The sequence below is a fragment of the Mchenga conophoros genome, linkage group LG18 (assembly GCF_057382185.1).
Source record: "Mchenga conophoros isolate Kocher_MC1m ecotype Shallow Benthic linkage group LG18, M_conophoros_male_GT1.1, whole genome shotgun sequence".
NCBI lineage: Eukaryota > Metazoa > Chordata > Actinopteri > Cichliformes > Cichlidae > Mchenga > Mchenga conophoros.
Window position 1 is genome coordinate 4,689,254 of NC_140543.1, and position 26,916 is coordinate 4,716,169.

At 44.8% G+C, this 26,916-nt stretch overlaps 2 protein-coding genes across 2 annotated transcripts; both read left to right on the forward strand.

Moving 5' to 3' along the window:
* Nucleotides 1–17,205: 17,205 nt before the first annotated feature.
* On the forward strand, nt 17,206–19,609 carry LOC146552967 (tripartite motif-containing protein 16-like). The gene has a single exon (XM_085255430.1). It carries the CDS (start codon nt 17,256–17,258, stop codon nt 18,930–18,932), a length of 1,677 nt encoding a protein of 558 aa, XP_085111556.1. The 5' UTR covers nt 17,206–17,255; the 3' UTR covers nt 18,933–19,609.
* Nucleotides 19,610–21,719: 2,110 nt separating this feature from the next.
* LOC146552968 (uncharacterized) lies at nt 21,720–24,185 on the forward strand. The gene is made up of 2 exons (XM_085255568.1): nt 21,720–21,977; nt 22,680–24,185. The coding sequence occupies exons 1-2, from the start codon at nt 21,728–21,730 to the stop codon at nt 23,606–23,608; spliced, it is 1,179 nt and encodes a 392-aa protein (XP_085111694.1). The 5' UTR covers nt 21,720–21,727; the 3' UTR covers nt 23,609–24,185.
* Nucleotides 24,186–26,916: the final 2,731 nt, after the last annotated feature.

Consider the following 26,916-nt stretch of genomic DNA (forward strand, 5'->3'; position numbering starts at 1 on the left):
CTCCATCACCTAGTGGGGGTAGGGGGTCATAGTTTGGTCCCGCCTTCACTGCTGTGATTGGTGTGGGGGTAGGGACAGGCTTAGGGCGTCGGGGGGTTCCCCGGAGGCATCTTCCTTGGGGGGCTCAACCCGGGGTAGCGGTCATGTCCGGTTGGGGGCTCTGTTGGCTCTTAGGTGACGGTTTCCTCATGGCTGCGTGCAGCGGGGCTAGGGGAGGGTCTGTGCTGACGGACGTGGGTTACTGACCTGGTAGCCTGTCTGCCCCTGGGTGGGTCCGGGATGGGTGTGAGGTTCTGGGGGCGCTCCGTCTCTGGGCTGGGGCCCTGGCCGGGCCTCAGGGGCTTGGGTCCTGGTTGGTCTGTTGCCGGGGTGGTGGGCGGGTGGGTGCATGGGGGCCTGGCCCTGGCGCAGGGTGCCGCCGGTGCGTCGAGCCACCTGGGGGGCTCTTCAACTGGTGGAGGAGATTGTCACACCTTGCAGGAGCTTTCCTCTCTTCAGGAACTCTCTCTGCAGGAGAGGAGGAAGATCTCAGCCTGGGCGTCTATTGTCTTATGTAGTCTGGAAGATGAGTGGATGGTGGGGTGGGTGCAGTTTTCTCTGTGGTGGGGTTGGGTGGACTGTCCCGGGCTCTGTGGGGCCGGGCGGTGCTGCTGCACTGGGCCCCGGTCTGGATGGGCCTGGGCCCCCTTTCCCTGGCGGGTCGCAGAGTATGGGGGTGCCTACTGGGGTCAGCGGGGGAGCTGGCCCCAGGGAGGGGTCACTTGCCACTCCCTTCCTTCCCTCCCCATCTCCAGCTGCCTCCCTCTTCCCGCTCCACCACAACCACCCACACATGCAGGGCCTTGGAGTAGGGGTGTGTCACCAGGGTGCAGAGGAGGCTACCCCCCCCTCTGTCCCCTTCTGGCTGCCTCTGCCTCAATTTTATCCCACAACTTAGACATTCACATTACTCACACTCTCATTACACATACATATAGGATCTTGGGGGTGGGCACGATACACAGAATCCAAATTACCATCAGGGTGTACAACCTCTAAACCAGACACTCTAAACCAAGGCACAATGTACATTTCAAATTCCTTTAAATTTAAATATGTTTATATTGCAGGGCTCTAGAGTGCGACCAATTTGGTCGCAAATGCGACCAAATTTTTCAGTGGTGCGACTAAAAATAAATATTTGGTCGCACAGGTGCGACCAACTGTTCCGGTAACAAAAAAAAAATCTCTGTAACTCTCCGTGTGGTCAACAACAGACACACATTATGCCCCTATCGTGGACTAAACCAATCAGAGATAGTCAGGGGCGGGACCTCTCTGATTGGCCGTGGTCCAGTTGAAAGTGCAGGTGGAAGAGAGAGGTGAGTAGCTTGAATAAAGCGATATCAATTCATTAACGGATTCCACACAAAGACCTAAACACGGAGCGGACCCAACACATCAGAATCAGCTTCGTCTTTCTCGGCTTTCTCACCCGACGGCCTGAACACGGACACGCTGTCGGAGCTTAGCGATTCTTCGGGTCCGCGCTGTGTTTACGTCTTTTTGCGCTGATTCTGAGCTGCAGGTTTTGCCTCTCTCCAACCAAAATTCACCGAGCCTGCAGCAAAAGAAGCAGCAAACTGCGCTTCACATTTGATCAATGTCGTCATGAATTCCCTCTGACTTTTGCTGTTTTGCTTCCACCACGATAAAAATCACACTTCCTGCACAGCTCTCTCTCTCTCTGTACTTCAGGAACAGTTTCCCGTCTCAAATCTGTTTTCTGCATTATTCATTCGCTTATTACCCACCAGTCTAGCGTTGTTTACAGCGCTTTTTCTTTTTTCACTTAAATGACCTCGGACAAGAAAGCCTAATTTCTGCTGTTCAATACTGAAGAAATTTAAATTTCTTAAAATTATGCAAAATTGCAGAATATTTTTAAGGTTATCTGCTATAAAAAGCCAGACCAGGAAAATCTCCTTCATGTTTTCCTGTGTTTTATTCTCAGTTACTTTCACACAAAGGCATCTGCTGTGATTTTCACAATTCTGATGAAGTCTCATGTGTATCAGTACTGATAAATGATCAGAATTATAATATTTCTGACTGTCTGAGGCTAAATTGAATCAAATCAGGACTTTGAGAACCGGAATTGAATGGATTATAGAAATCAGTGATGATACTCAGCCCTAGTGAGCAGCCTAGGCCTGAGAGAAGTGGATGTACTGTAGCTGTGGGTAATAAGAAAAGATGAAAAGAACTATTGATAACTTTTTTGTTAAGTTAAGGCCTGATCTGTCTGAAATTCATAGCCAGTGCTCTGACACGGTGCCATCAATATTTGAATGCTGAAAAAGCACAGTGTATCCAGAAAACACATTATATGCTGCAGTAAATGCACTGCCCAAGTGTCCCCTCTCCCCATGGCCTTTCAGCAGCAGACAGCAGCAAACAGGTCGTCAGAGGAGGCCAAGATGATGATTAAGTTTTTAACATTTTCTACAATATTGACAAAGCACTTTAAGCACAAGTTTGTTAGTTAATAATTTAGAAATTAATATTGTCTGTATGGACTTCCCCCCCCAAAGAAAGTGCACATGTAAAACTGCGGTGTTAAGCGATGCGGTTGAAAAATTTGAGTGCGCCTAACTTTTGTGCCGGTACGCCTAAATTTTTAAAGTTAGGCGTACCGGTGCGCCCATGTCAAAAAGTTAGTCTAGAGCCCTGTATTGTCTCCTGTAAAATAGTCAGATGTCTATTCATATTAATGTACAGAATTCACCTGCTTGCTGCTACTACTGCACATTCACCCAGTGTATATACTATATGTATGTATGTGTATGTGTATGTGTATATATATATATATATATATATATATATATATATATATAAATATAAGAGAACAGCACCACCAAGGCTGGAGACGGAGCAATACTGGAAGAGCATATGGGAGAAGGATGCAACCCATAACGGCAATGCTCAGTGGCTAGAGGATCTGAGGGCTGACCACAGCGACCTCCCTGAACAGGGTCCAGTAACCATCACAGTGGCAGATATCCAAGAAAGGGTCTCCAGTATGAAGAGTTGGACAGCACCAGGGCCCGACATGGTTCACGCCTACTGGCTGAAGAAGCTGACTGCACTCCACGAGCGTCTGGCAGCACAAATGAACCAGCTGCTAGTTAACGAGAGACACCCGGATTGGCTAACTGAAGGCCGGACGGTCCTGATCCCCAAGGACCCCAAGAAGGGACCAGTCCCCTCCAACTACCGACCAATAACCTGCCTCAGTACTACATGGAAGCTCCTGTCAGGCATCATATCGGCTAAGATGAACAGGCACATGGATCAATACATGAGCGGGACACAGAAAGGAATTGGCAAGAATACCAGAGGCGCAAAACACCAGCTACTGGTAGACAGAACAATCAGCCGAGACTGCAAGACCAGACTGACCAACCTGTGCACTGCCTGGATTGATTACAAGAAGGCCTATGACTCAATGCCCCACAGCTGGATACTGGAATGCCTAGAATTGTACAAGATCAATGGGACCCTAAGAGCCTTCATCAGGAACTCAATGGGGATGTGGCGTACAACACTAGAAGCCAACTCCAAGCCCATAGCACAAGTCACCATCAAGTGCGGGATCTACCAAGGAGATGCTCTGTCCCCACTGCTGTTCTGCATAGGCCTGAACCCCCTCAGTGAGATCATTAACAAGACTGGCTACGGATACCGACTACAGAACGGAGCAGTTGTCAGCCACCTCCTGTACATGGATGACATCAAGCTGTATGCCAAGAGTGAACGAGACATCGATTCACTGATCCACACTACCAGGCTATACAGCAATGACATTGGAATGTCGTTCGGACTGGAGAAGTGTAGTCGGATGGTAACAAAGAGAGGGAAGGTAGTCAGAACTGAGGGGATTGAACTACCAGAAGGCAACATTGCAGACATAGAGGACAGTTACAAGTACTTGGGGATCCCACAGGCGAATGGGAACCATGAAGAGGCCGCTAGAAAAGCTGCAACCACCAAGTACCTGCAGAGGGTCAGGCAAGTCCTGAGGAGTCAGCTGAATGGTAAGAACAAGATCCGGGCCATCAACACGTACGCCCTGCCCGTGATCAGGTACCCTGCTGGGGTAATAGGCTGGCCAAAGGAGGAGATAGAAGCCACTGACATAAAGACAAGAAAGCTCCTTACCATGCATGGAGGGTTTCACCCCAAATCCAGCACCCTGAGGCTGTATGCTAAGCGGAAGGAAGGGGGCCGGGGACTGGTGAGTGTAAGCACCACAGTCCAGGATGAGACAACGAACATCCAAGAATACATTAGGAAGATGGCCCCAACTGACCGAGTGCTCAGTGAATACCTCAGGCAGCAGAAACCCAAGAAAGAGGAGGGAGACGAGGAACCATCATGGAAGGACAGGCCCCTGCACGGTATGTACCACCGGCAGATAGAGGAGGTGGCTGATATCCAGAAATCCTACCAGTGGCTGGACAAAGCTGGACTGAAAGACAGCACAGAGGCACTAATCATGGCAGCACAAGAACAAGCTCTGAGCACAAGATCCATAGAGGCTGGGGTCTATCACACCAGGCAAGACCCCAGGTGCAGGCTGTGTAAAGATGCCCCAGAGACTATCCAGCACATAACAGCAGGGTGCAAGATGCTAGCAGGCAAGGCATACATGGAACGCCATAACCAAGTGGCCGGCATAGTGTACAGGAACATCTGTGCCGAGTATAACCTGGAAGTCCCGAGGTCAAAATGGGAGATGCCCCCAAGGGTGGTGGAGAATGACCGAGCTAAGATGCTGTGGGACTTCCAGATACAGACGGACAAAATGGTGGTGGCTAACCAACCGGACATAGTGGTGGTAGACAAACAGAAGAAGATGGCCGTAGTGATCGATGTAGTGGTTCCGAATGACAGCAATATCAGGAAGAAGGAACACGAGAAGCTGGAGAAATACCAAGGGCTCAGAGAAGAGCTCGAGAGGATGTGGAGGGTGAAGGTAACGGTGGTCCCCGTGGTAATCGGAGCACTAGGTGCGGTGACTCCCAAGCTAGGCGAGTGGCTCCAGCAGATCCCGGGAACAACATCGGAGATCTCTGTCCAGAAGAGCGCAGTCCTGGGAACAGCTAAGATACTGCGCAGGACCCTCAAGCTCCCAGGCCTCTGGTAGAGGACCCGAGCTTGATGGATAAACCGCCCGCAGGGGCGTGCTGGGTGTTTTTTTTTATATATATATATATATATATATATATATATATGTTCTTCCTCTACACCCCCCCCCCCCCCCCCCCCCCAATTTTTGCACATGTCGAGGAGCGTGTCAGGCTACATTTCACTGTGTGTTATACTTGTATAACTATGCATGTGACAAATAAAGAACCTTGAACCTTGAACCTCAACCCTGGCGTCGTTGCCCACCTCTCAATTTTAAATACACGTAGACATTGAGGGCTAGCAGGTGGGACTATGCGCTTACCTGCTGCTCTCTGGCAGGTAGCTCCATGCCCTTCTGGGTTTTAATTGCACCTTAGAACACACATGCATCAACACTACAATGAGCGGGTGGAGGGAGGTTTGGAGTCTTCTCTCACCCCCGTTCTCTGCGGCCTGCTGGAGCGGGGGGGCTAGGAGGAGGAGTTGGCCGTCCGACTGCGGTCTGGAGTGTGGGGCCTCCCTGCTGCTGCGGAGTCGGGACGGTCTGCCTCCCCCCACCGCAGGGAAAAGGGTAACACCACCTGGGTCTGGGTGCAGTTCCCCCCCCTCCAGGGGCAAGGGTACCTAGACCCGGTTCGTAGAGTACGCTTGGGGAGCGTGATCGTGTGTACAACGTCTCTTTATGTCTGTCTCCACGTCGGTTGAGTGTGGAGTAAGTGCATATGAGCGCATGAGGGTGGGAATGGATGTTTGTATCTGTGTGTGCCTGTATGTCTGTGTCTATATGTCAGGCTGGGTATCAGACGCCACCTCTCTGGGGACATCTCAGGCCCTCCAAGGTTTGGAGGCCTATCTCCCCCCCCCCCCCACCACTTCCCTTGCCAGTGGCGGACTCCCTCAGACATCGGTGCGTTGGTGGTTCTTTGTGTCTGGGGATGGGCGTCCAGGTGCACGCCGGCTCACTCCTTGGCGGCCGCTTATCGGGACCTGGAGCCTGGGGCTCGCTCGGGCCACTTCGGAGGTGGGGTGCCCCGACCTCTCGGCCTGGGGCTCGGTCACTCAGGCACGGCTGGCTGCCGGCGGAGCTCACGGGCGCGTCACTGCAACCCCCCCTGGCTTCTGCTCCGCGGCTGCTGAGTGAGCCCTCATCTGGGACTCTCCTCAGCTCTTACTGGGACAGTGGCGCGGCTGCCCCTCTGTGGGTCTTCCTTGGTCTCTTGTGTTCTGGGGGCCTCTGGATGTCTGGAGTTTTGATCTCCTCCATACCTGCTTCATGCCCTGGAGGACGGGGCTGTGGCCCCCCCACACCCTCTAGCAGATCATTACATGAAGGAACCTTTTAAAAACAAGCGCGTCCATGCTCACAGGTGTACACACGGGTGATCACACCCACAAACTACACCCTTTTTGGCTCCTACCTCAAAGCACACTGTGTTCTGTTGATCTTATGTGCTGCACAATAATGTTTAATATTTAGTATTTACTGTCATATTCCCATATATCATTGTGATGTTGTTTATTCTATTACTCTTGTTCTCTTCTGCTTGTTCTCTTTTTTCTTTCTCAACAGGTGATCCAGGTGATTGATATATGCATTTTTTTTCCTGCCCATTCTGTTGGTTTTTGTTTTTTGCCCTTCTCCCCCGTCCCTCTTCTCAGCTGTTTCTCTTTCCCTCTTTCTTTCTCCCCTTCTTTCCCCCAGTCAAGTCTGTCCCGTATTCAGCAAGTGAAAATAAAATAAACAATAAAAGGTGAATCAAATGGACCATTACGGCAAGGCTGGGATGGTCAATTTGGTAAAGTAAATCCATTGGGCATCTTTCTTTGCCTTTAGACAATAATTCTGATGGCAAAGGAGCCAAACAGGACAGGCAAAAAAAAAAAAATGATGTGTGCGGTCCAGAAGTAGAAGAAGAAGAAGAAAGAGGAGAGCAGAAATGATGACATTCTAGGCTCGCTTTTCACCTTTGATGTACTCTTAGCAGGAAGACTTTGGTTTGGTGATGTGTTAGAGATAATTTAGTGGTTGAAGCTACTGTGGACTGACCAGATCTGCCATCAGCTCAGAGTGCTGGATATCACCGCAAACCTGAGACAAAGTCATACAGAACAGGTGTGTAAAACTGTGATGGTGTCAGTGAAATAACACTGACTCATGCAGGACTCTGATAAAAACTCAGCTTGTGGGCTAACAGACTAAAATCAAAGAATGCTTCTCTTTTTCTCTTTTGTTAAAAACTTTGAACATCCAGTGAGACACAGAGTAAAGTGACTTTCCGAGATTGTTTCTTCTTCTACAGATTCAGATAAATGATGTCATTTTGAGCCAGAAAGAACATTTCCATCATAAAGTAGAAGACTTTTATATTCTTTATTTATTTATCTGGTAAAAAGTCTCATTGACTTTAAAATGTCTTTTTCAAAAGAGATCTGGCCAAGACCAGAAGCTCCAGTTTTCTCTGCTTCTGTTTGCAGCAGAGCAAAAAGGACAGAGAGCAAGGGACGAGAGAAGACACGAGACAAAGACATGAACGGGACCAAATACTAACCAAGACAACCTAAACAACAAATACTGAATAAATTCAAGAGCGTAAGCCCTTGAATTCTGATTTAATAAAGTAAATCAGAATACTTTATTAATCCTGAAGGATTAATAAAGTATTCTGATTCTGATAACTAGGAAACATAAGATACACAGAGAACAGAATAATGATTAAACAAGACTCAAAAAACCATAAACACAAAACACTGGGTCAACGGCCCAGGTACCCTAACAGCCGAGGGAAAAGATGACCTCCTATTCACATCAGTATGGTATATTTTACTCCCATATCACTACTCAAAGATCATATTTTATTGTTGTAGGTTGTGGAGGTGACACACACACAAGCTGTAGTTCAACAATGACTTCATTCCTCTATTGACCTATAAAGAGGTCTTGTTACATAAGATTAAAGCTGGAAACTGACACACATAAGCCCAAACACATTGTGTTATTGTGGACGTTGAAGTCACTGCATGTGTTTTTCATGAAGATTAAACTTTCCTGTGCTGTTGGTTCTTTGTTTAATTCTGTTGATTCTTACTTTTTTGTTCCTAAAGTTTAAACTAAACTCTTGTTGGATACCAGGTGTTCATTTAATAAAGCTGCAGGTTCAAACTTCTAACTGCATGAAAATGTAATGTGTAATGTCATGTGTTTCTAAGTACCATCATTGATTTTGGTCATCAAATCAGCCATTACTCATTTAATTTGATGTAAATTTCCCCTAATTTGCATATTCAGATTCAGTATTCAGTACCACATGTGAAAGTGACCCAGATCAGATTTGAAAATATTGGATTTGTGCCGTTCACACTGTCATAGCATGATCGGATATAGGGTCGCATAGGGTCAAAAAAATCGGATTTAATGCGCTTTCGCCTGCAGTGTGAATGTAGCTGTGCTGCCCCTTTAAGGCAGGCATGATCATTTGGGTGTGTGTTTTTTGTACCAGCAGACTTGCCGTAGTACCTCACCAGTGAAAAACAGTCCTTTAGACAAACTGTTGTCTATTCCACTTTTTGTTCACTTTTTCTTGCTCAGCCTGAGAGAGCACATGCCTGTAAGTAGTTGCTATTTGTTTTGTAAGCTTTCCCGCGATAGTTATGTGTAGCAGTTTAGAGATTTGTGTGGAAAACTTTCTTTTGTGAGAAAAACGGCCGCGATGCTAACACGTTAGCCCGTCTATGGGATTTCCCATGTAATGTTAGCATTAAGCCAATCGCTAAATGTGTGAGCCTGATAACCAGTGAAAGGGTTTGGATAAGTTTGTGTTTATGTGTTATATACATTGTAGTGCATGGCTTAATGTTTGATGTTGTAAAGAAAATTCAATTACAGCAGAAATGTAATATTTTATTTTTGTTTCTGTACCAGTTTTACAGTGCTTCAACAGTAAACATCTAAAACGTATCCGCTGACTCCTGGATGTTTATTGTGGACCTGTTAGCTATCTGCCAAGCTAGAAACCAGCTTTACACCCTAGTGAGGGCAGAATAGTAAAAAGGCATCGTCCCAACACGGCTACCTACAGAAAAGTGGATCTGCGTGGAACACAGTTTCTTCTGTTTCTTCTAAGCTACAATGGATAGTAACGACGACACGCTTGAGACGCGGTCAATATGCTCCAACACCTCACGTGCCAGTCAGCGCTCTTCAGCCAGTGCCATTGCAGCCAGAGCACGGGCAAAAGCAGAGGCTGCACGTGCTCAAGCACTATTTGCACAAAAAGAGGCAGATATGTTAAAAGCACAAGCATATATTGAGGAAGATCAACAAAAAGCAGCAGCTGAGGCTGCTAGGAAGAAAGCAGAGCTGCAAGCCAGTTTGCATACCTTGAGGCTTGAGAGCGCGGCTGCAGCTGCCATTGCTGAAGCGAATGTTCTTGAAGCAGCCGTTGAAAACGAATTTGGGGAGTTAGATCGGGTTAGCCTAAAAAATGAATACGTTGAGCGTAATCCAAGTCCTGAACCTCACCAAAACTCACAGCTACCAGAACTCATACCAACTCTGATGCACCAACTACCAGTCGACAGTGATGAGATCAGCAAATACGACTTGCCTGTTCAGAGAACATCCAAATTGAGTCAAGATGCCACTCCCTTTTACCCTCGTACTCAAAGCCCCTGCAGGACAGCCCCGTTCAAGCAAGAACATTCACACAGCTTAAATCCATCCAGGGATACCTACAGACACCAGACACAGTCACATGATATGAGACAATACAGCAGTAGCTACCAACCGCCTCAGTCTCATACAGGTGCTGCCAGGACTGACGAGCCCACTTCATCATCGACCACAGACTTGGCCAAGTATCTAATACGGCGAGAGATGATAAGCTCTGGGCTGTTAAGGTTCGACGATCAGCCAGAAAATTATTGGGCCTGGAAGCAATCTTTCCACAGTTCTACAGAGGACTTAAAACTGACGTCAAGAGAGGAGCTTGATCTGCTATGTAAATGGCTGGGACCAAAGTCATCAGAGCATGCTAAGAGGATACGAGCAGTCCACATACACGATGCAGCTGCAGGTGTAAGAATGGTATGGCAAAGGTTGGAAGACTGCTATGGATCGCCAGAAGCAATTGAAGAAGCTCTCCTAAAGAAACTGGATGATTTTCCAAGAATCTCAAATCGAGAAAATCAAAAGCTGAGAGAGCTGGGAGACATTCTCTTGGAGCTTGAAGCCGCCAGAGCCAATGGGTTCCTACCAGGCCTCAGTTACCTGGACACATCTCGGGGCATCACTCCAATCATCCAAAAGTTGCCATACTCCCTGCATGACAAGTGGGTCTCTTTAGCATCTCGTTACAAAGAAAATCATCAAGCGTCTTACCCACCGTTCTCCTTCTTCGCAAAGTTTGTTTGTGATCAAGCCAAAACGCTCAATGATCCAAGCTTTGCCCTTCTTACAAGTGGTTGGAGGACGGGGAAGCCAGAACACCCCTTCAAATCAAACATGAAAATACCCATTTCTGTCAAAAAGACAGAAGTCTCCTCAAACTCTAAAAGCATGCAAGCCAGCCCCTCAGGGAAGAGGAGGGCCGAACCAGATGAACAATGCCCACTCCATAACAAACCACACCCCCTCAGAAACTGTCGTGGGTTTAGGAGTAAATCTTTGGATGAAAGGAAAGCTTATCTTAGAGAGAATAATATTTGCTTTAAGTGCTGTGCTTCGTTCACTCATCTAGCGAAAGACTGCCACAAAAACGTTCAGTGCAGAGAGTGCAAGAGTGAGAACCACCCTACTGCGCTACACCCAGGGCCGGCCCCCTGGATATCAGAGACTCCTGTAACCGCAAGAGAGCAAGGCGGGGAGCAAGGAGAAGAAGCTCCTCAAGCTGTCACAGCAAAATGCACAGACATTTGTGGGTCTACCGTCAGAGCAAAGTCGTGCTCCAAAATCTGTCTTGTCAGAGTTTATCCAGCTGGCCAGAGGGAGAAAGCTGTTAAGGCGTACGTTGTTCTCGACGAGCAAAGCAATAAGTCTTTGGCAAGAACAGAGTTTTTTGAGCTTTTTGGAGTTACAGAGGGCGCAGCAGCATACACCTTGAAGACCTGCTCAGGAGTTATGGAAACAACAGGGCGCCGAGCTAACAATTTCATCATGGAGTCATTAGATGGTAAGACTCACATTCCACTCCCCACCTTAATCGAATGTGACATGCTTCCTGACGATAAGTCTGAAATCCCCACACCTGAGATCGCCAGACATTATCCACATTTCAAGCGGGTTGTGGATAAAATCCCGGCTATAGATCCATCAGCAAGCATCCTGATCTTGCTCGGTCGAGATGTACCACAGGCACACAAGGTTCGAGAGCGATGCAATGGGCCCCACGATGCCCCCTACGCCCAGCGTCTCGACTTGGGATGGGTGATTGTGGGAGAGGTTTGTCTCGGAAGAGCTCACAAACCAGAGTTTGTAAACGTCTATCGGTGCAACGTGCTGAGTAACGGTCGTACCTCTCTGTTCGACCCTTGCACTAACAGTTTCCACATCAAAGAGAAGCTTGACACTCCAGAGCAGCATCATCAGTTTCTAGGAGCTAACGCATCCGAAATCCTGTTTGATGGGAAAGATGGCCTTGGTGAAGGGGTCTTCCGGCAAACGCCACACGACAACAAACCTGCTATGTCTGTGGAAGACAAACTCTTTCTGGAAATAATGGACAACGAGGTCTTCATAGATGACTCGAATAGTTGGGTGGCACCACTACCCTTCAGGCAACCAAGGCACAAACTCCCTAACAACCGAGCCCAAGCAGTCAAGCGTCTTTTGACATTACGGCACATGCTGGAGAAGAAGCCAGATATGAAAGAACACATGATTGCCTTCATGCAGAAGATCTTTGAGGCAGGTCATGCTGAACCAGTACCACCACCCACTGGTGAACAGGAGTGCTGGTATTTACCAATCTTCGGAGTGTATCATCCGCGAAAACCAGGTCAGGTACGGGCAGTGTTCGACTCCAGCGCTAAGCAGGATGGTGTCTCACTGAATGACATCCTGCTGAGTGGCCCTGACTTGAATAATTCACTTTTAGGAGTGCTCATCCGCTTCCGCAAGGAACCTGTAGCGGTGGCAGCAGACATAGAACAAATGTTCTATTGCTTCAAAGTCCGCCACGATCACAGAGACTTCCTACGTTTCCTCTGGTTCGAGGACAATGACCCCACCAAGCGCATCACAGAGTATAGGATGGCCGTGCACGTATTTGGCAACAGCCCCTCTCCTGCTGTTGCCATATACGGCTTGAGAAGAGCAGCTTTGCAAGGACAGGAAGACCAGAGTGCAGAAGCAAAGCAGTTTGTTCTAAAGAACTTCTACGTGGACGATGGTCTTGCTTCCTTCCCCACCGATGACAATGCCATCCAAGTCCTGAAGGAAACCAAGGAGATGTTGGCTGATTCCAACATACGGCTACATAAGATAGCCTCCAACCACGACGTAGTAGTGGAGGCGTTTCCGCCTGAGGAACGTGCTAAAGAGCTGAAAGACCTAGAGCTAGGTGTGGATCCGTTACCTATGCAGAGAAGCTTAGGTCTCAACTGGCACCTTCAAACCGACAGCTTTACCTTTCTTGTCTCCCAGGAGGAGAAGCCCTTTACCCGTAGAGGTATTCTCTCCACAGTTAACAGCATATTCGACCCGTTGGGGTTTGCAGGTCCTATAGTAGTCCAGGGCAAGGCTATAGTCAGAGAGTTATGCGCTGAGCATTGCGATTGGGACACCCCGATACCTGCTGAAAAAGTGGCACAGTGGAAGTCTTGGAGAGACTCACTGAAGGCACTCGAGCAACTTCACATACCAAGGCCATACCTACCTGTTTCTCTGCTTTCCACACGGCACAGGGAGTTATGTGTCTTTTGCGACGCGTCCACCATGGCCATCTCTGCAGTTGCCTACCTCAGGGCAGTTGATGATGAAGGACACTGTCTTGTAGGATTCTGCATGGGGAAATCTAAGTTAGCACCCCGGCATTCCCATACTGTACCCCGTCTAGAGCTTTGTGCGGCTGTACTAGCAGTTGAGCTGGCCGATATCTTGAGGGATGAGCTAGATGTAGAAATCCACACAGTGAAGTTTTACACCGACTCCAGAGTTGTGCTGGGCTACATCTGCAACGCCAACCGGAGGTTTTATGTGTATGTTGCTAACAGAGTAGCATGCATCCGGAAGTCTTCGCAGCCTGAACAGTGGCAGTTTGTCAGTTCAGAACACAATCCTGCTGACCATGGTACCAGACCAGTTCCAGCTGCACTGTTGAGAGATACAAACTGGTTTTCTGGGCCATCATTTCTTGAAAACGACGAGCGAGTTGCACTTACCCCACCAGAGTTCTTTGAGCTCGTTGAACCAGACGGGGATGCAGACGTGCGTCCACTAATAGCAGCCTTTGCGACAGGAGCTTCTGAAAGACAGCTTGGTTCACACAGGTTCGAGCGCTTTTCCAGCTGGAAGACACTTGTATGTGGCATAGCAAAGCTCATCCAGAAAGGCAGATCCTGTGCTAAGATCCTGGAGGGAGATTTGACAAAGGTAGATGAGCATATACAGGCAAGAACAGTAATTGTACAGACTGTACAGCACGAGGCCTTCAAAGAAGAACTCAAGAGCCTGTTCAAAGGAGAACTTGTCTCAAAACGCAGTCCTCTCAGGAAACTTGACCCTTTCTTGGATTCAGATGGTGTACTGAGAGTTGGTGGCCGCACGTCATTATCCGCAATCTCATGGGAAGAGAAACATCCCATAATCATTCCCAAAAGCAACCACATTGCTACCTTGTTGGTGCGGTATTATCATGAGCAAGTAGTACACCAAGGTAGGCACTTCACGGAAGGGGCCATCAGATCCGCTGGACTGTGGATTCTGGGAGGAAAAAGACTTGTATCAAGTATCATACACAAGTGTGTCATCTGTAGGCGGTTGAGAGGAAGTCTGGAAAAACAAAAAATGTCCAACTTACCTGCTGATCGGTTGACCCAATCTCCTCCTTTCACCCAAGTTGGATTAGATGTTTTTGGACCATGGACGGTTTGTGCCCGTCGCACGAGGGGAGGCCTTGCAGAGAGTAAGCGCTGGGCTGTTATGTTTACTTGTTTAGTAACAAGGGCAGTTCACCTGGAGGTGATAGAATCTCTGTCTACGTCAAGCTTCATAAATGCGCTTAGGCGATTCACTGCCATCAGAGGTCCAGCAAAGCTCTTTCGTTCAGACCGAGGCACAAACTTTGTCGGTGCATGTAAAGAACTTGGTATAACCCCAGAAGATGCAACACTTCATTCTTACCTCAGAGACCAAGGCTGCACGTGGGACTTCAATCTTCCACACTCCTCCCACATGGGGGGAGCATGGGAAAGAATGATAGGGATGGCTCGCCGCATTTTGGATAGCATCTTACTCAAGATGCATTCCCCTAGTCTTTCACACGAAGTGCTCACCACGTTGATGGCAGAGGTCGCAGCCATCATGAATGCCCGGCCAATAGTCCCTGTGTCGTCAGATCCAGACATGCCGACCATACTCACCCCTGCTATGCTTTTAACACAAAAGGTGGACTCCGTGTCTGCTCCCTTGGAAGACATCGACCTCAAGGATCTTTACCGAAGTCAGTGGAAGCAAGTTCAAAGTCTTGCGGATTCATTCTGGAAAAGATGGCGTCAAGAGTACCTGACGACACTCCAGCCAAGAAGGAAATGGCAAGCAGAACAAGCCAGCCTGCAAGTTGGAGATGTTGTGCTCCTAAAGGACAAGGAGGCTAAACGAAATCAATGGCCCACAGGGCTTGTGGTAAATACCTTTCCGGGTCGAGACAGCAGGGTCCGGAAAGTGGAGGTGAGAGTTGTTCAAGGAGGCACCCCCAGGGTGTATTCGAGACCCGCCACTGAAGTTGTGTTGTTACTCAGAGGGACATAGTGGTATAGTACTCTATACCAGGCGGGGAGTGTGCTGCCCCTTTAAGGCAGGCATGATCATTTGGGTGTGTGTTTTTTGTACCAGCAGACTTGCCGTAGTACCTCACCAGTGAAAAACAGTCCTTTAGACAAACTGTTGTCTATTCCACTTTTTGTTCACTTTTTCTTGCTCAGCCTGAGAGAGCACATGCCTGTAAGTAGTTGCTATTTGTTTTGTAAGCTTTCCCGCGATAGTTATGTGTAGCAGTTTAGAGATTTGTGTGGAAAACTTTCTTTTGTGAGAAAAACGGCCGCGATGCTAACACGTTAGCCCGTCTATGGGATTTCCCATGTAATGTTAGCATTAAGCTAATCGCTAAATGTGTGAGCCTGATAACCAGTGAAAGGGTTTGGATAAGTTTGTGTTTATGTGTTATATACATTGTAGTGCATGGCTTAATGTTTGATGTTGTAAAGAAAATTCAATTACAGCAGAAATGTAATATTTTATTTTTGTTTCTGTACCAGTTTTACAGTGCTTCAACAGTAAACATCTAAAACGTATCCGCTGACTCCTGGATGTTTATTGTGGACCTGTTAGCTATCTGCCAAGCTAGAAACCAGCTTTACACCCTAGTGAGGGCAGAATAGTAGCCTTAGTTAGTTCTTAGAGTTTGGTTTCTGTGTTCCCCTCTATTTAGTGTCTGTACCGTGTCTCTGTGCATTTCCTGTTTTATTGTGAAGGTCCATGTCTTATGTTAGTGTGTTCTGTTCACATTTCCCCCTGTCTCGTGTAGTCAATTAGGATCAGCTGTGTCTTTGCCATTCCATGTCTCCCCCTGTGTGTATTTATACTATGTGTCCTCGTGTGCTCCTCGCCGGTTCATCTGTGTTTTTTCCTGCATCATTCTGTGTCGTCTCCCTGCATCTCCATTTTAGGTTTCAGTTCTGTGTTGTGTTAGTTTTTTCCAGTTTAGGTTTCACCTCCTGCTGGCCTCCGTTGCCCGTTCCTAGATGCCCCTGGTCTCATATCGCACTGGACTTCATCACTGGTCTCCCACCATCCTCAGGTAACAGTTATTCTGACCATCATCGATCGGTTCTCCAAAGCTGTGCATTTCATTGCTCTGCCTAAGGGGATTAGGTGCAAGAGTTGTTAAAAATGTATAATTAAATAATAGATGGATTCAATAGCAAACTGTGCCTCGTTCTCAGATGGACAGCAAGTGGAATGTGATAGATGAGATGAGGAGATGGAAGGAAGAAGAGAGGCAAAGAGTGATTCACAGGCAGAGCTTAGTTTATTTCCCAGTTTTGTTGCCTTATGGTTCCAAGCGCCGTGACCAATCTTTGCGTTTTATTATTATCTCATAACACTTGTTTAATCAGCTACCCTCTCTCCTGTGGACTGTTTAATCTCTACAGTCTCAGATCAACACAGCCCTGCCCTCCAGCACTATCAGCAGCAAGAGCAGAAGCAACCCCCCAAACAGCAACATTGTACCCATCAGGTAAAAAATGGGCTACATTTGCTTTGCATTGTGCCCACCTGATGACAGTGATGTAGTGTGATGTGATTCCATATTAGATTCTTGATGAATGTGGGTTGTTGTTCTTCAGCCTGCTTCTATGTGCCCTTTTTAACTGTGAGCACCCGCCCCTTTAAACATCTCTGCACTGCCCTGACTAAATGTATATATAAACTGTCTCTATGGTTTACAGTCTGAGTCTGACAAGCTGTCAGCTGTTCATTTCTGCTATTTGAATTGTTAAAAGAAACAAACTATTCATTTAGCAGATTAACAAAAAGAATAGAGAGGCATCCAGTTATTGACATTTATATTATTTAGTTAAAGGTTTGAACAAAAAACAATTAAACACAGAGCCTCTTCCTGCTTTCTGGAATGAATCACAGCATGAAAACCCTTCCTCTTCTTCCTGCTCTCTAGCTCAGCACCTCCTGTCTGTCCATATCTTTCTGTGTTCCCTCCCCTTTAGATCTACATTATGAAGATGGGTGTAACCAACGTGTGTTAGAGCTGGCAGGCCCCATTCACAGCAGCAACACTTGTTGTTCAGATCAGACCAGTTTCTATATTAAGGAAGTGAAACTTACACAGTCACTGACACTGAGAGGAGAAATGGCGCAGAAAGGAGTTCAGCTAGACCGAGAAACCTTCTCTTGTTCGATCTGTTTGGATCTACTGAAGGATCCGGTGACTCTTCCCTGTGGACACAGCTACTGCATGAAGTGTATTGAAAGCTTCTGGGATGAAGAGGAAAAGAAGAAAATCTACAGCTGCCCTCAGTGCAGACAGACTTTCACAGCGAGGCCTGTCCTGGTGAAAAGCACCATGTTAGCAGTTTTAGTGGAGGAGCTGAAGAAGACTGGACTCCAAGCTGCTCCTGCTGATCACTGCTATGCTGGACCTGAAGATGTGGCCTGTGATGTCTGCACTGGAAGAAAAATGAAAGCCTTCAAGTCCTGTTTAGTCTGTCTGGCATCTTACTGTGAGAAACACCTTCAGACTCATAATATTGTTGCAGTTTCATTCAAGAAACACAAGCTGGTGGAGCCCTCCAAGAAGCTCCAGGAGAACATCTGCTCTCGTCATGATGAGGTGATGAAGATGTTCTGCCGTACTGATCAGCAGAGTATCTGTTATCTCTGCTCTGTGGATGAACATAAAGGCCACGACACAGTCTCAGCTGCAGCAGAAAGGACTGAGAGGCAGAGAGAGCTGGAGGTGAGTCGACAAAACATCCAGCAGAGAATCCAGGACAGAGAGAAAGATGTGAAGCTGCTTCAACAGGAGGTGGAGGCCATCAATCAGTCTGCTGATCAAACAGTGGAGCACAGTGAGAAGATCTTCACTGAGCTGATCCATCTCATCCAGAAAAGAAGCTCTGATGTGAAGCAGCAGATCAGATCCCAGCAGGAAACTGAAGTGAGTCGAGTCAAAGAGCTTGAGGAGAAGCTGGAGCAGGAGATCACTGAGCTGAAGAGGAAAGATGCTGAGCTGAAGCAGCTCTCACACACAGAGGATCACATCCAGTTTCTACACAACTACCCCTCACTGTCAGCACTCAGTGAGTCTACAGACTCATCCAGCATCAATATCCGTCCTCTGAGCTACTTTGAGGATGTGACAGCAGCTGTGTCAGAGGTCAGAGATAAACTACAGGACATTCTGAGAGAGGAATGGACAAACATCTCACTGACAGTCACTGAAGTGGATGTTTCACTGTCACAACCAGAGCCAAAGACCAGAGCTGGATTCTTAAAATATTCATGTGAAATCACACTGGATCCAAACACAGCAAACACATGGCTGTTATTATCAGAGGGGAACAGAAAAGTAACATTTATGAATCAACAACAGTCTTATTCTGATCATCCAGACAGATTCACTAGATGGCAGCAGGTCCTGAGTAGAGAGAGTCTGACTGGACGTTGTTACTGGGAGGTGGAGTGGAGAGGGGGAGAAGTTTATGTAGCAGTCGCATACAAGAATATCAGCAGAAAAGGAGGTTATGAATGTGGATTTGGACATAATGACAAATCTTGGTCATTAAATTGTGACAACAACAGTTTTACATTTCGGTACAACAACATCCAAACTCCTGTCTCAGGTCCTCGTTCCTCCAGAGTAGGAGTGTACCTGGATCACAGAGCAGGTATTTTGTCCTTCTACAGCGTCTCTGAAACCATGACTCTCCTCCACAGAGTCCAGACCACATTCACTCAGCCGCTCTATGCTGGACTGTTGGTTTACTATAATTATGGAGCCACTGCTGAGTTGATTAAAGTGAAATAGACTGAAGTCTTTCATATTGTTGTAAGTTTAAATCTGTATTTTAGTTCCCTTTTAGTTTCTCTCCATCATTATTGTGGTATTTATGTGCTGCACATAAATCAGATGTCAGTCAAACATTATGGGCAGTACCTCGACATCTTCAACATGTTGTCTTGATGTTTTTACGTTTTATAGGTGGAGCTCTTTCCTGTGTCTGTTCAGCCATGGAGACTATCAATGCTTATGGATATTTTTATTTGAAAAATTTCTCCACATGACAACATAAACTTCTCTATCTTCTAAATGTTTACTGAATATTTTTCTTAGGTATTTGTATGTTGTTGTTTCTCTTCACTGATCTTAACAGAGAAGTCTACAGACCTTCCTTTATCACACAGATTTTATTCTCATTTGTACATTTATAAAGAAAACAATTAATTACAGAGCAATAAGAAATTTTAAGAAAGTGCACTATATCATAATTTATAGTAAAGTGTATTAAAGCATCGTTAGTTAGTCACTTATTTAGTTTGGAGCTGTATCATCTGACACTGTAGAAACATTTCCTCCAGCTTCAGCACAGAATGTTAAAAACAGAACTATTAATGAGAACAAACAGTAGGAACACAGTATCAGCAAACATCATGGCTTAAAATGGAGAGTAAAAATCTAAAAAGAAATAAACAAATTAGTAAAAAGGATTTCCTGTTGACATGTTATTGGTCCTATCTTGTCTGCAGCACCTCCAGGATGCTTCTTATATGTTTCTGGTTATTTTTGCACCAATTTTAGTTTTTGTCAGTAGGAAGTTCAAGTTCAACTCAGTGTGTTTGTTTGTTTTTTTCAAACTGATGCCTGACCTTGAACACCAAACATCTGTCAATAAAGCAATGATATAAAATGCTTATATTAGTACTGAAAAACTGCATATCCACTTTACAAATATAAATAATGATATAAATCCACAGCTGAACTGGAGGAGCAGCTGATCTAGTTCACTCATGTGTTTCTGGACTAAGAGTTGGAGCAAATACCTTATGATTCAGTGATGTTTGTTTTTGTTAAATATTTTGTAGATCCAAGAGTGAGTTTGACTCATGATGATGATGTTCCGAATTAAACAAAGTTGGTCACAAATTCTTCAAAGCTGTTTATTAAGAATATATTCACTTGGACTCATGAGACAGGCTTGTGATCCAAGGGAGCCATCAACTGGACAATTACTGACATGACAACAAAAAAGCTAAGTACAGAGGGGGGAACAGAGGTGAAAATACTTGCTTTAAAGGATTGTAATGTTTCCTTTTAAAATAAGTCTCTAAGGTCAGACAAAGGGACAGAAACTCATAGCTTTCTACCAGCCCAATGACAAAACTATAAGTTGTTTTTTAACATCTACTTTTTCATCTATTTGGCAGTCACAGTGAAAAGTATAAACATTGGCACGCTTTGTCTTGTGATTCTGCTGTTCGTAAAAAATGACCATGCGCAAAGTACCAGACTTTAAGGCTTTGACTTGATGCCAATGGCCTGAGGAGGACAGTATTACCCTTGGACATGTGTAGTCTGCCGTCTACTCAATAGAAGAACAAGAAGCGCGGAAATGGCACAACTGTCTTCAGTTTCTGGGAGAGTTTAACAATGAGAGACTGATGATGCAGAAGAAATCTCCGTGGTTAAAAACATTAAAAACAGTCGTCCAGGATGATGAGATCCGCCACTGGCTCAGACTGCTGTATATCAGCCGGAGACCCGAGATGAAGTCACGCAGCAGGTATGTAAAACTGTGATGTTCTCAATGAACTAACACAGGAACGATCTGAGCTCAGTCTGTAAGCTAACAGGCTAAAATCAGAGAGCAGCTAATCAAACAAGTGCGTCCGTTTTTTTTAAAGGTCAACTTTTAACAATAGACTTTCATGAGACACATCAAAACCAAACAGGGAGGGAAAGCTTCGGTTTTCTGCACTGTGCCACAGTTCGCTGTCTGCTTCGGTTCACGACGCCTCACTCCGGGGCTACAGACAGTTCTCTGCCGCCTGTGGTGCTCCTCACCTCCGTCTGCACCCACAGACTTCCCGAGGTGGAGGCAGGCCGGCAGGGACTTTGAGAGATGGGCTTTACTTTTAAAAATAGCCCTTAATCAGGGTCTAACTCACTAAAAGATGGCCACATGTCTCTCTCCAACTTAATCTCTTTCTTTTAAGTAATTGTTTTTCATTGAAATGAAATTAATTGTTCAATAAAATGATTACATTTATAATTGAATTAAAGTTAAATGAATCAAGGTGATTTTGACTTTGCTAGTTAACAGGAAGAGAAACAAACTTACACAGGATAAAATGAAATTTGGACCCAGCAGAAAAAGTCAGATCACAGACAAACAGAAACATTCCTCTTTGGCTAAAATAAAATGCAGATTATTGCTCATCTGCAGTTTTAATCATGGTGAATAATTTATGATTCAGCCAAGTAAGATTCTTCTGTGTGGAGGTTTTTCCCCTGTCAAAAGGCATTGACCATTACCTTCATCTAAACATGGAATTTAAGTCATGTAGTTGCCGTTGTTTGTTTTTAAAGAGGTCATAATATTTTTGTGATGGTAGAAATTTATCTTCAAAGTAATAGTTATAAAGTGAATTAATAAGACTTTCCAACAAAGAGAGGGAGTCACATGGTGCTTCTGAAACATTTGTACAAACCTCTCTCACATATGTGAGCAACATGCTCACAGTGTACAGCCCTGCTGACTGAGGCTGCACCTTTACCTGTCTAATCTTTTTCTTTTTACTTTGTTCCTCAAGTCCCACATCAACATGAAGTGTAAGGAGGAGGAAGATCTGGCTGGCCAGCAGGTCTGGAAGCAGGAGAGGAACTTCAATCTGGACCAGGAGGACACAGATCCCCCACAGATCAAAGAGGAACAGGAGGAACTCTGCATCAGTCAAGAGGGAGAACAGCTTGTAGTGAAACACGAGGATGAAGGCATCGTCGTCTGGAGCGGGGAAGAGCGGCTCAGACAGCTGCATAACATCTGGAAACCTGAGAAAGATTTACAGACCAGCGGTAAAACTGTAATCGCTTTTCTGAAGTGTTAACATTAATATTAAACCTACAGTTTGTATCAGTCAGATCTATTTAATGTGTATTCGTGAAAACATGACAGGGAGTTTTAAATGGACTGGTTTTTATATAGCGCTTTTCTACTCAATCTTGAGCACTCAAAGCGCTTTACAAAACTTGTGCATTCACCCACTCACTCCCATTCGCACAAGCACATTTTTCTTAGTGCTTTCTACCAACATTCAGACACACATTCCACAGATCAAAGAGCAACTTGAGGCAACTTGGAGTTAGTATCTTGCCCAAGGATATTTGAAATGCAGACTAGGTGAAGCCGGGAATCGAACCGATCAGTAGATGATCTGCTCTACCGCCTGAGCTACAGCCACCCCCAATAGTGAAGATTATTTTGAAAAATATCAAGATGTAGATCAGTTTCGAGATCAACTCCAAAATAGATCATCAGTCAGTCAGTAATAAGTGAGTTCTTTTTTGTTTGAAAGGTTTTTTTTACTCTTAATGTTGCTGAAAAATGTCAGAACTCAAGTTCTCATTTGCATCAGAGTGCACAAATAACTTCATTTTTACACACTTTTAATTTCACCTGCAAATGTGAGCAACATGCCCTCATTACAGACTTTAACTAAAACTTTATCTTCTCAGAAGTGTTTTTCTATAATTACATTTTTTTTATTGTTCGTTTAGACCTCCACCAGCAAACTGCCTGTAAGGAGGAGGAGTTTGTCGCCAATCAGCAGGAGAGGAACTCAAGTCTGGACCAGGAGGACCCAGATCCTCCACAGATCAAAGAGGAACAGGAGGAACTCTGCACCAGTCAGGAGCTGGAGGAGATTGTACTGAAGCAGGAGATCAATAGTTTTATGGTGACTTCTAGTTTTGAGGAAAGTGACCTCAGTGAATCAGAACCAAACGATGACCAGCTCCTTGCTCTTAACTTTCCTGAACCAGAGCTTGAGGAACAGGAAGAAAACCAGCATGTGGACTCGGGATCAACTAGAAATGCGGAGCTGAAGAAAAGGAGACGTCACAAAAACCGAACAGATAAGTCTCGGAGTGAAACTGATACAAGTAAAAAATCTGTAAGCTGTGACACTTGTGGAAAAACCTTTCAGTGTAAATCCAACCTGACGAGACACATGAGAGTTCACACAAGTGAGAAGCCACATTCTTGTAGCACCTGTGGGAAAAGATTCATTTGGAAATCAGGATTGGAAACTCACGTAAGGATCCACACAGGCGAGAAGCCATATTTTTGCATCACCTGTGGGAAAAGATTTAATAAGAAATCCGGATTTGAAAGTCACGTGAGAATCCACACAGGCGAGAAGCCGTATTTCTGTAGCACCTGTGGGAAAAGATTTGGTAAGAAATCAGGACTAGAAACTCATTTGAGAATCCACACCGGTGAGAAAGCGTATTCTTGCAACGTCTGTAGGAAAGAGTTTAGAGACTTGTCGACTATGAAAAGTCACAGAAGGATCCACACAGGTGAGAAACCATATATTTGTAGCTCCTGTGGGGAAAGATTCAGTTGGAAATCAGGACTGAATTTTCATCTAAGGATCCACCTGAGTGACAAACCAAATCACTGCAGCACCCGAGGTAGAAAATGACCTCATGCTCCAAGTCACGGTACATTTCCTGTCCACAGCAGTGAAGGGCACTCTATGTTGTTTGTTCCAGCCCTGACTTTATGTTTCTCTAAGTTTGATATTTTTTTTATTGGTCTTTAAAGGTGACACAAATATTTATTGAACATGGATGCTCTTTTAATATTTACCACAGAAACTTGTATTTCTTCTTCAGTATAGAAGAAAACAAACATGAAAATGAGTTTTTCATCACTTGTTCCTTGTAACAACCATGATGTGATTCCTTTTTATCAGCCAATAAATAAGTTTTGATACACAGGACTAAAGATTTAAAAAAGTTCAAGACAAGTATACAATTTTTATTTAAATATGTTTTCTTTGTGATTTATGTTAATGAAGGTTATACTTCAGTATGGCTTTGACCTGGTTGTCCTGGTTATTCTTAGCAACATGTTGCAAGATTTGATTAAAATGTTTGTGACTAATTTTGTGTATTGTGTAATCCCTGCTAAATAAAAGCAGTTAAATGTGCTATATTGGCTCATGATAAGTGTTTATATCATTTTGCCTAAATGCAAGTAAACTCAATGTTTGCCAACTCTGTGTGTGCAGTTTGCTTCATAAGTACAGTAACAGAACTTGAACTACATGGAGCCTATTTTGATTACATCATTACAGATGTAGATATTATTCATAGTTCATATTTCACAGTGTGCTGCAATCTTCTCCACAGACCTGCATTGCTCTCTGTTCAGACCCGTCATCTTCAAGATGTCCACTAGATGTCGTCAGAGTTCCCCCACTTTCCTCATCTATTGTGTTGCCATTACCTGAGCCTGCTTAAAACCTACAGTCTTTTACATATGGGTTCATTCAGGGTCATGTTTAGTGGGCAGGTTTAGTGAGATGAAGGAAACTCGTTTTCTTTAACTTTACCTCTGAGTAAGTAACTGGAGTAACAGACTCACTGATTCCTCCCCACCTGCTGGACATGAACCAGCTGACTGACACTTGTTTTCATTTTCTCATTCATAAAGTTGCTACCAGTTCAATTCATTTATATTTATATATAGTGCCAAAAAAACAACAGTTGCCTCAAGGTGCTTTATATTGTAAGGTAAAGAATGTAAAAACCTCCACAATTGAACAAGCTGAAAAGAGCAAATGCTTGGCAGCAGTGGCAGAAACAGGCTGTCTGTCGTAATCACTGTAAAACACTAATCACTGGTCAGTCATTTGTTGTGTTGCAATCGGTTACACTGAGGGAAGAAATTTCACAACTGGATCTCGGAGATAATGTGAATATTTGTGAAAATATGTGAAGATGAGGCTGAAATAACTCTGAGACTCTAAAACATGATGAAATGCTTACATATTGAAATGTGTGTAGTAACATGACCTACAGCTTGTTTAAGAACTCGTGATTTTTTCCCCCTGTTGGCATAAGGTGAAATCCTGCATAAAGGAGGTGACCTTTGCTCCCTGACTCAGACGTGATAAACATGACCCAAATCATTCACGTTGGTGCCAAATAATGTTTTGTTAAAGTTTAACAAGCTTTCCCAGCCTGAAACTGCCAGACAAACAAATCACCTGTTGGAGATGCTGGTTTAGCTCCCTGGGTAAAGTGGGTGACCCAGATGCTAAAGCCCAGCTATGACTCCTGCCTGAGGACTTTTAGTCTTGGTTTGCATCCAACTTTTCTGCCACAATAGTTCAATTTTCTTAATAAAACACCAAATTACAACAAGTTACCTCAAGGCAGTTTATATTGAAGGCACTTTATTCGAAGGCAAAGATCTGACAATAATACAGAGAAACAACAGGTAGAAGCAATGGAAGATTGAAAATAACGGTTGTCATTACTTTTCATTCAGTCATAAGATACAGAAACACCATCTGTTGTGTGTAAAGATGAACAGTAGGGGTAGGGTGATTTTCACCAGATCAAAGCCATGGATTCACAATTATGGTTTGGTGCTGTTGAGTACCTGGATAGAAAATGCACATGTGGAATGGTAGAAAGTGTTCAGCATGCTTTGATGATCTGCTTCAACTATGCTGGGGTGAGCATTACAGACTGCTTCTTAAATTTAATAACCAAATTGCATCAATGGGGAACTATAAATTCTACATTTGGATTTCTGATTATTATTTCTGGCTGATTTTCATTAGATCGACCTGAGTAGGGCAGCGACAGATGTGTGCGGTCCAGAAGTAGAAGAAGAAGAAAGAGGAGAGCAGAAATGATGACATTCTAGGCTCGCTTTTCACCTTTGATGTACTCTTAGCAGGAAGACTTTGGTTTGGTGATGTGTTAGAGATAATTTAGTGGTTGAAGCTACTGTGGACTGACCAGATCTGCCATCAGCTCAGAGTGCTGGATATCACCGCAAACCTGAGACAAAGTCATACAGAACAGGTGTGTAAAACTGTGATGGTGTCAGTGAAATAACACTGACTCATGCAGGACTCTGATAAAAACTCAGCTTGTGGGCTAACAGACTAAAATCAAAGAATGCTTTGATTTTAGTTTGTTAATTTGATTTTAGTCTGAAAAAAGGACAAGTGACGGACAAGGTAAGCGACTCATGTTGTAACTGACGTCAGACGCCGGAGATTGTTGGCGGAAAATTAAAGCAAATGGTAGTTTAGATTTGAACAAATTCATTTAAGCTTCAGTAGGGGAGACCGGGGATAGTTGTAACATTTTTGACATTTCTGTCTGTAAATTGGAGCTCTTTTAAGGTAGTGGATTCAAAATGTAATGCAAAGTATTTACATGTCTCTGCTATTAAATAGTGCAGCTATTTTCTCTGCAGCACAATTACTCATTGCATGGTATGGTCTCAAACACGAAGAGTGAAATGTTACAATTAACCCCCTAGTCTGGGTTAGTTGTAACATATCCTGGGGTGAAATGTAACACAATGAAATAAGGGTACTAACAAAACATTAACATGTAATCTTTGTTTATTCAACACATGAATGCACTTAGAGCCATTTATGTAATTATGTGTGTGTGTGACAGAATGCAGAAATCCAGCTTTTGAACATATTCCAACCCCCCAAAAAAGACAAATTATGGAATTTTCTGCAACTGAATATTTCATTAATTTTGGTTGGTCTTCCTTGAGTTTGGCCTCATTGGCTCAGTGGGCATTATAACCGACAACTCTTGCACCAATTTTGAACATAACAATGAAGCTGAAAAAATGTAGTTGTTCACCAGCATCGCAATTCCATTACTTTTTATCCTGGCTTACCTTGGTGTGGTTTGCAAAGTGCTTCAGAAAGATGAGGAAATCTGTTTCTTGCACCCATCCTGA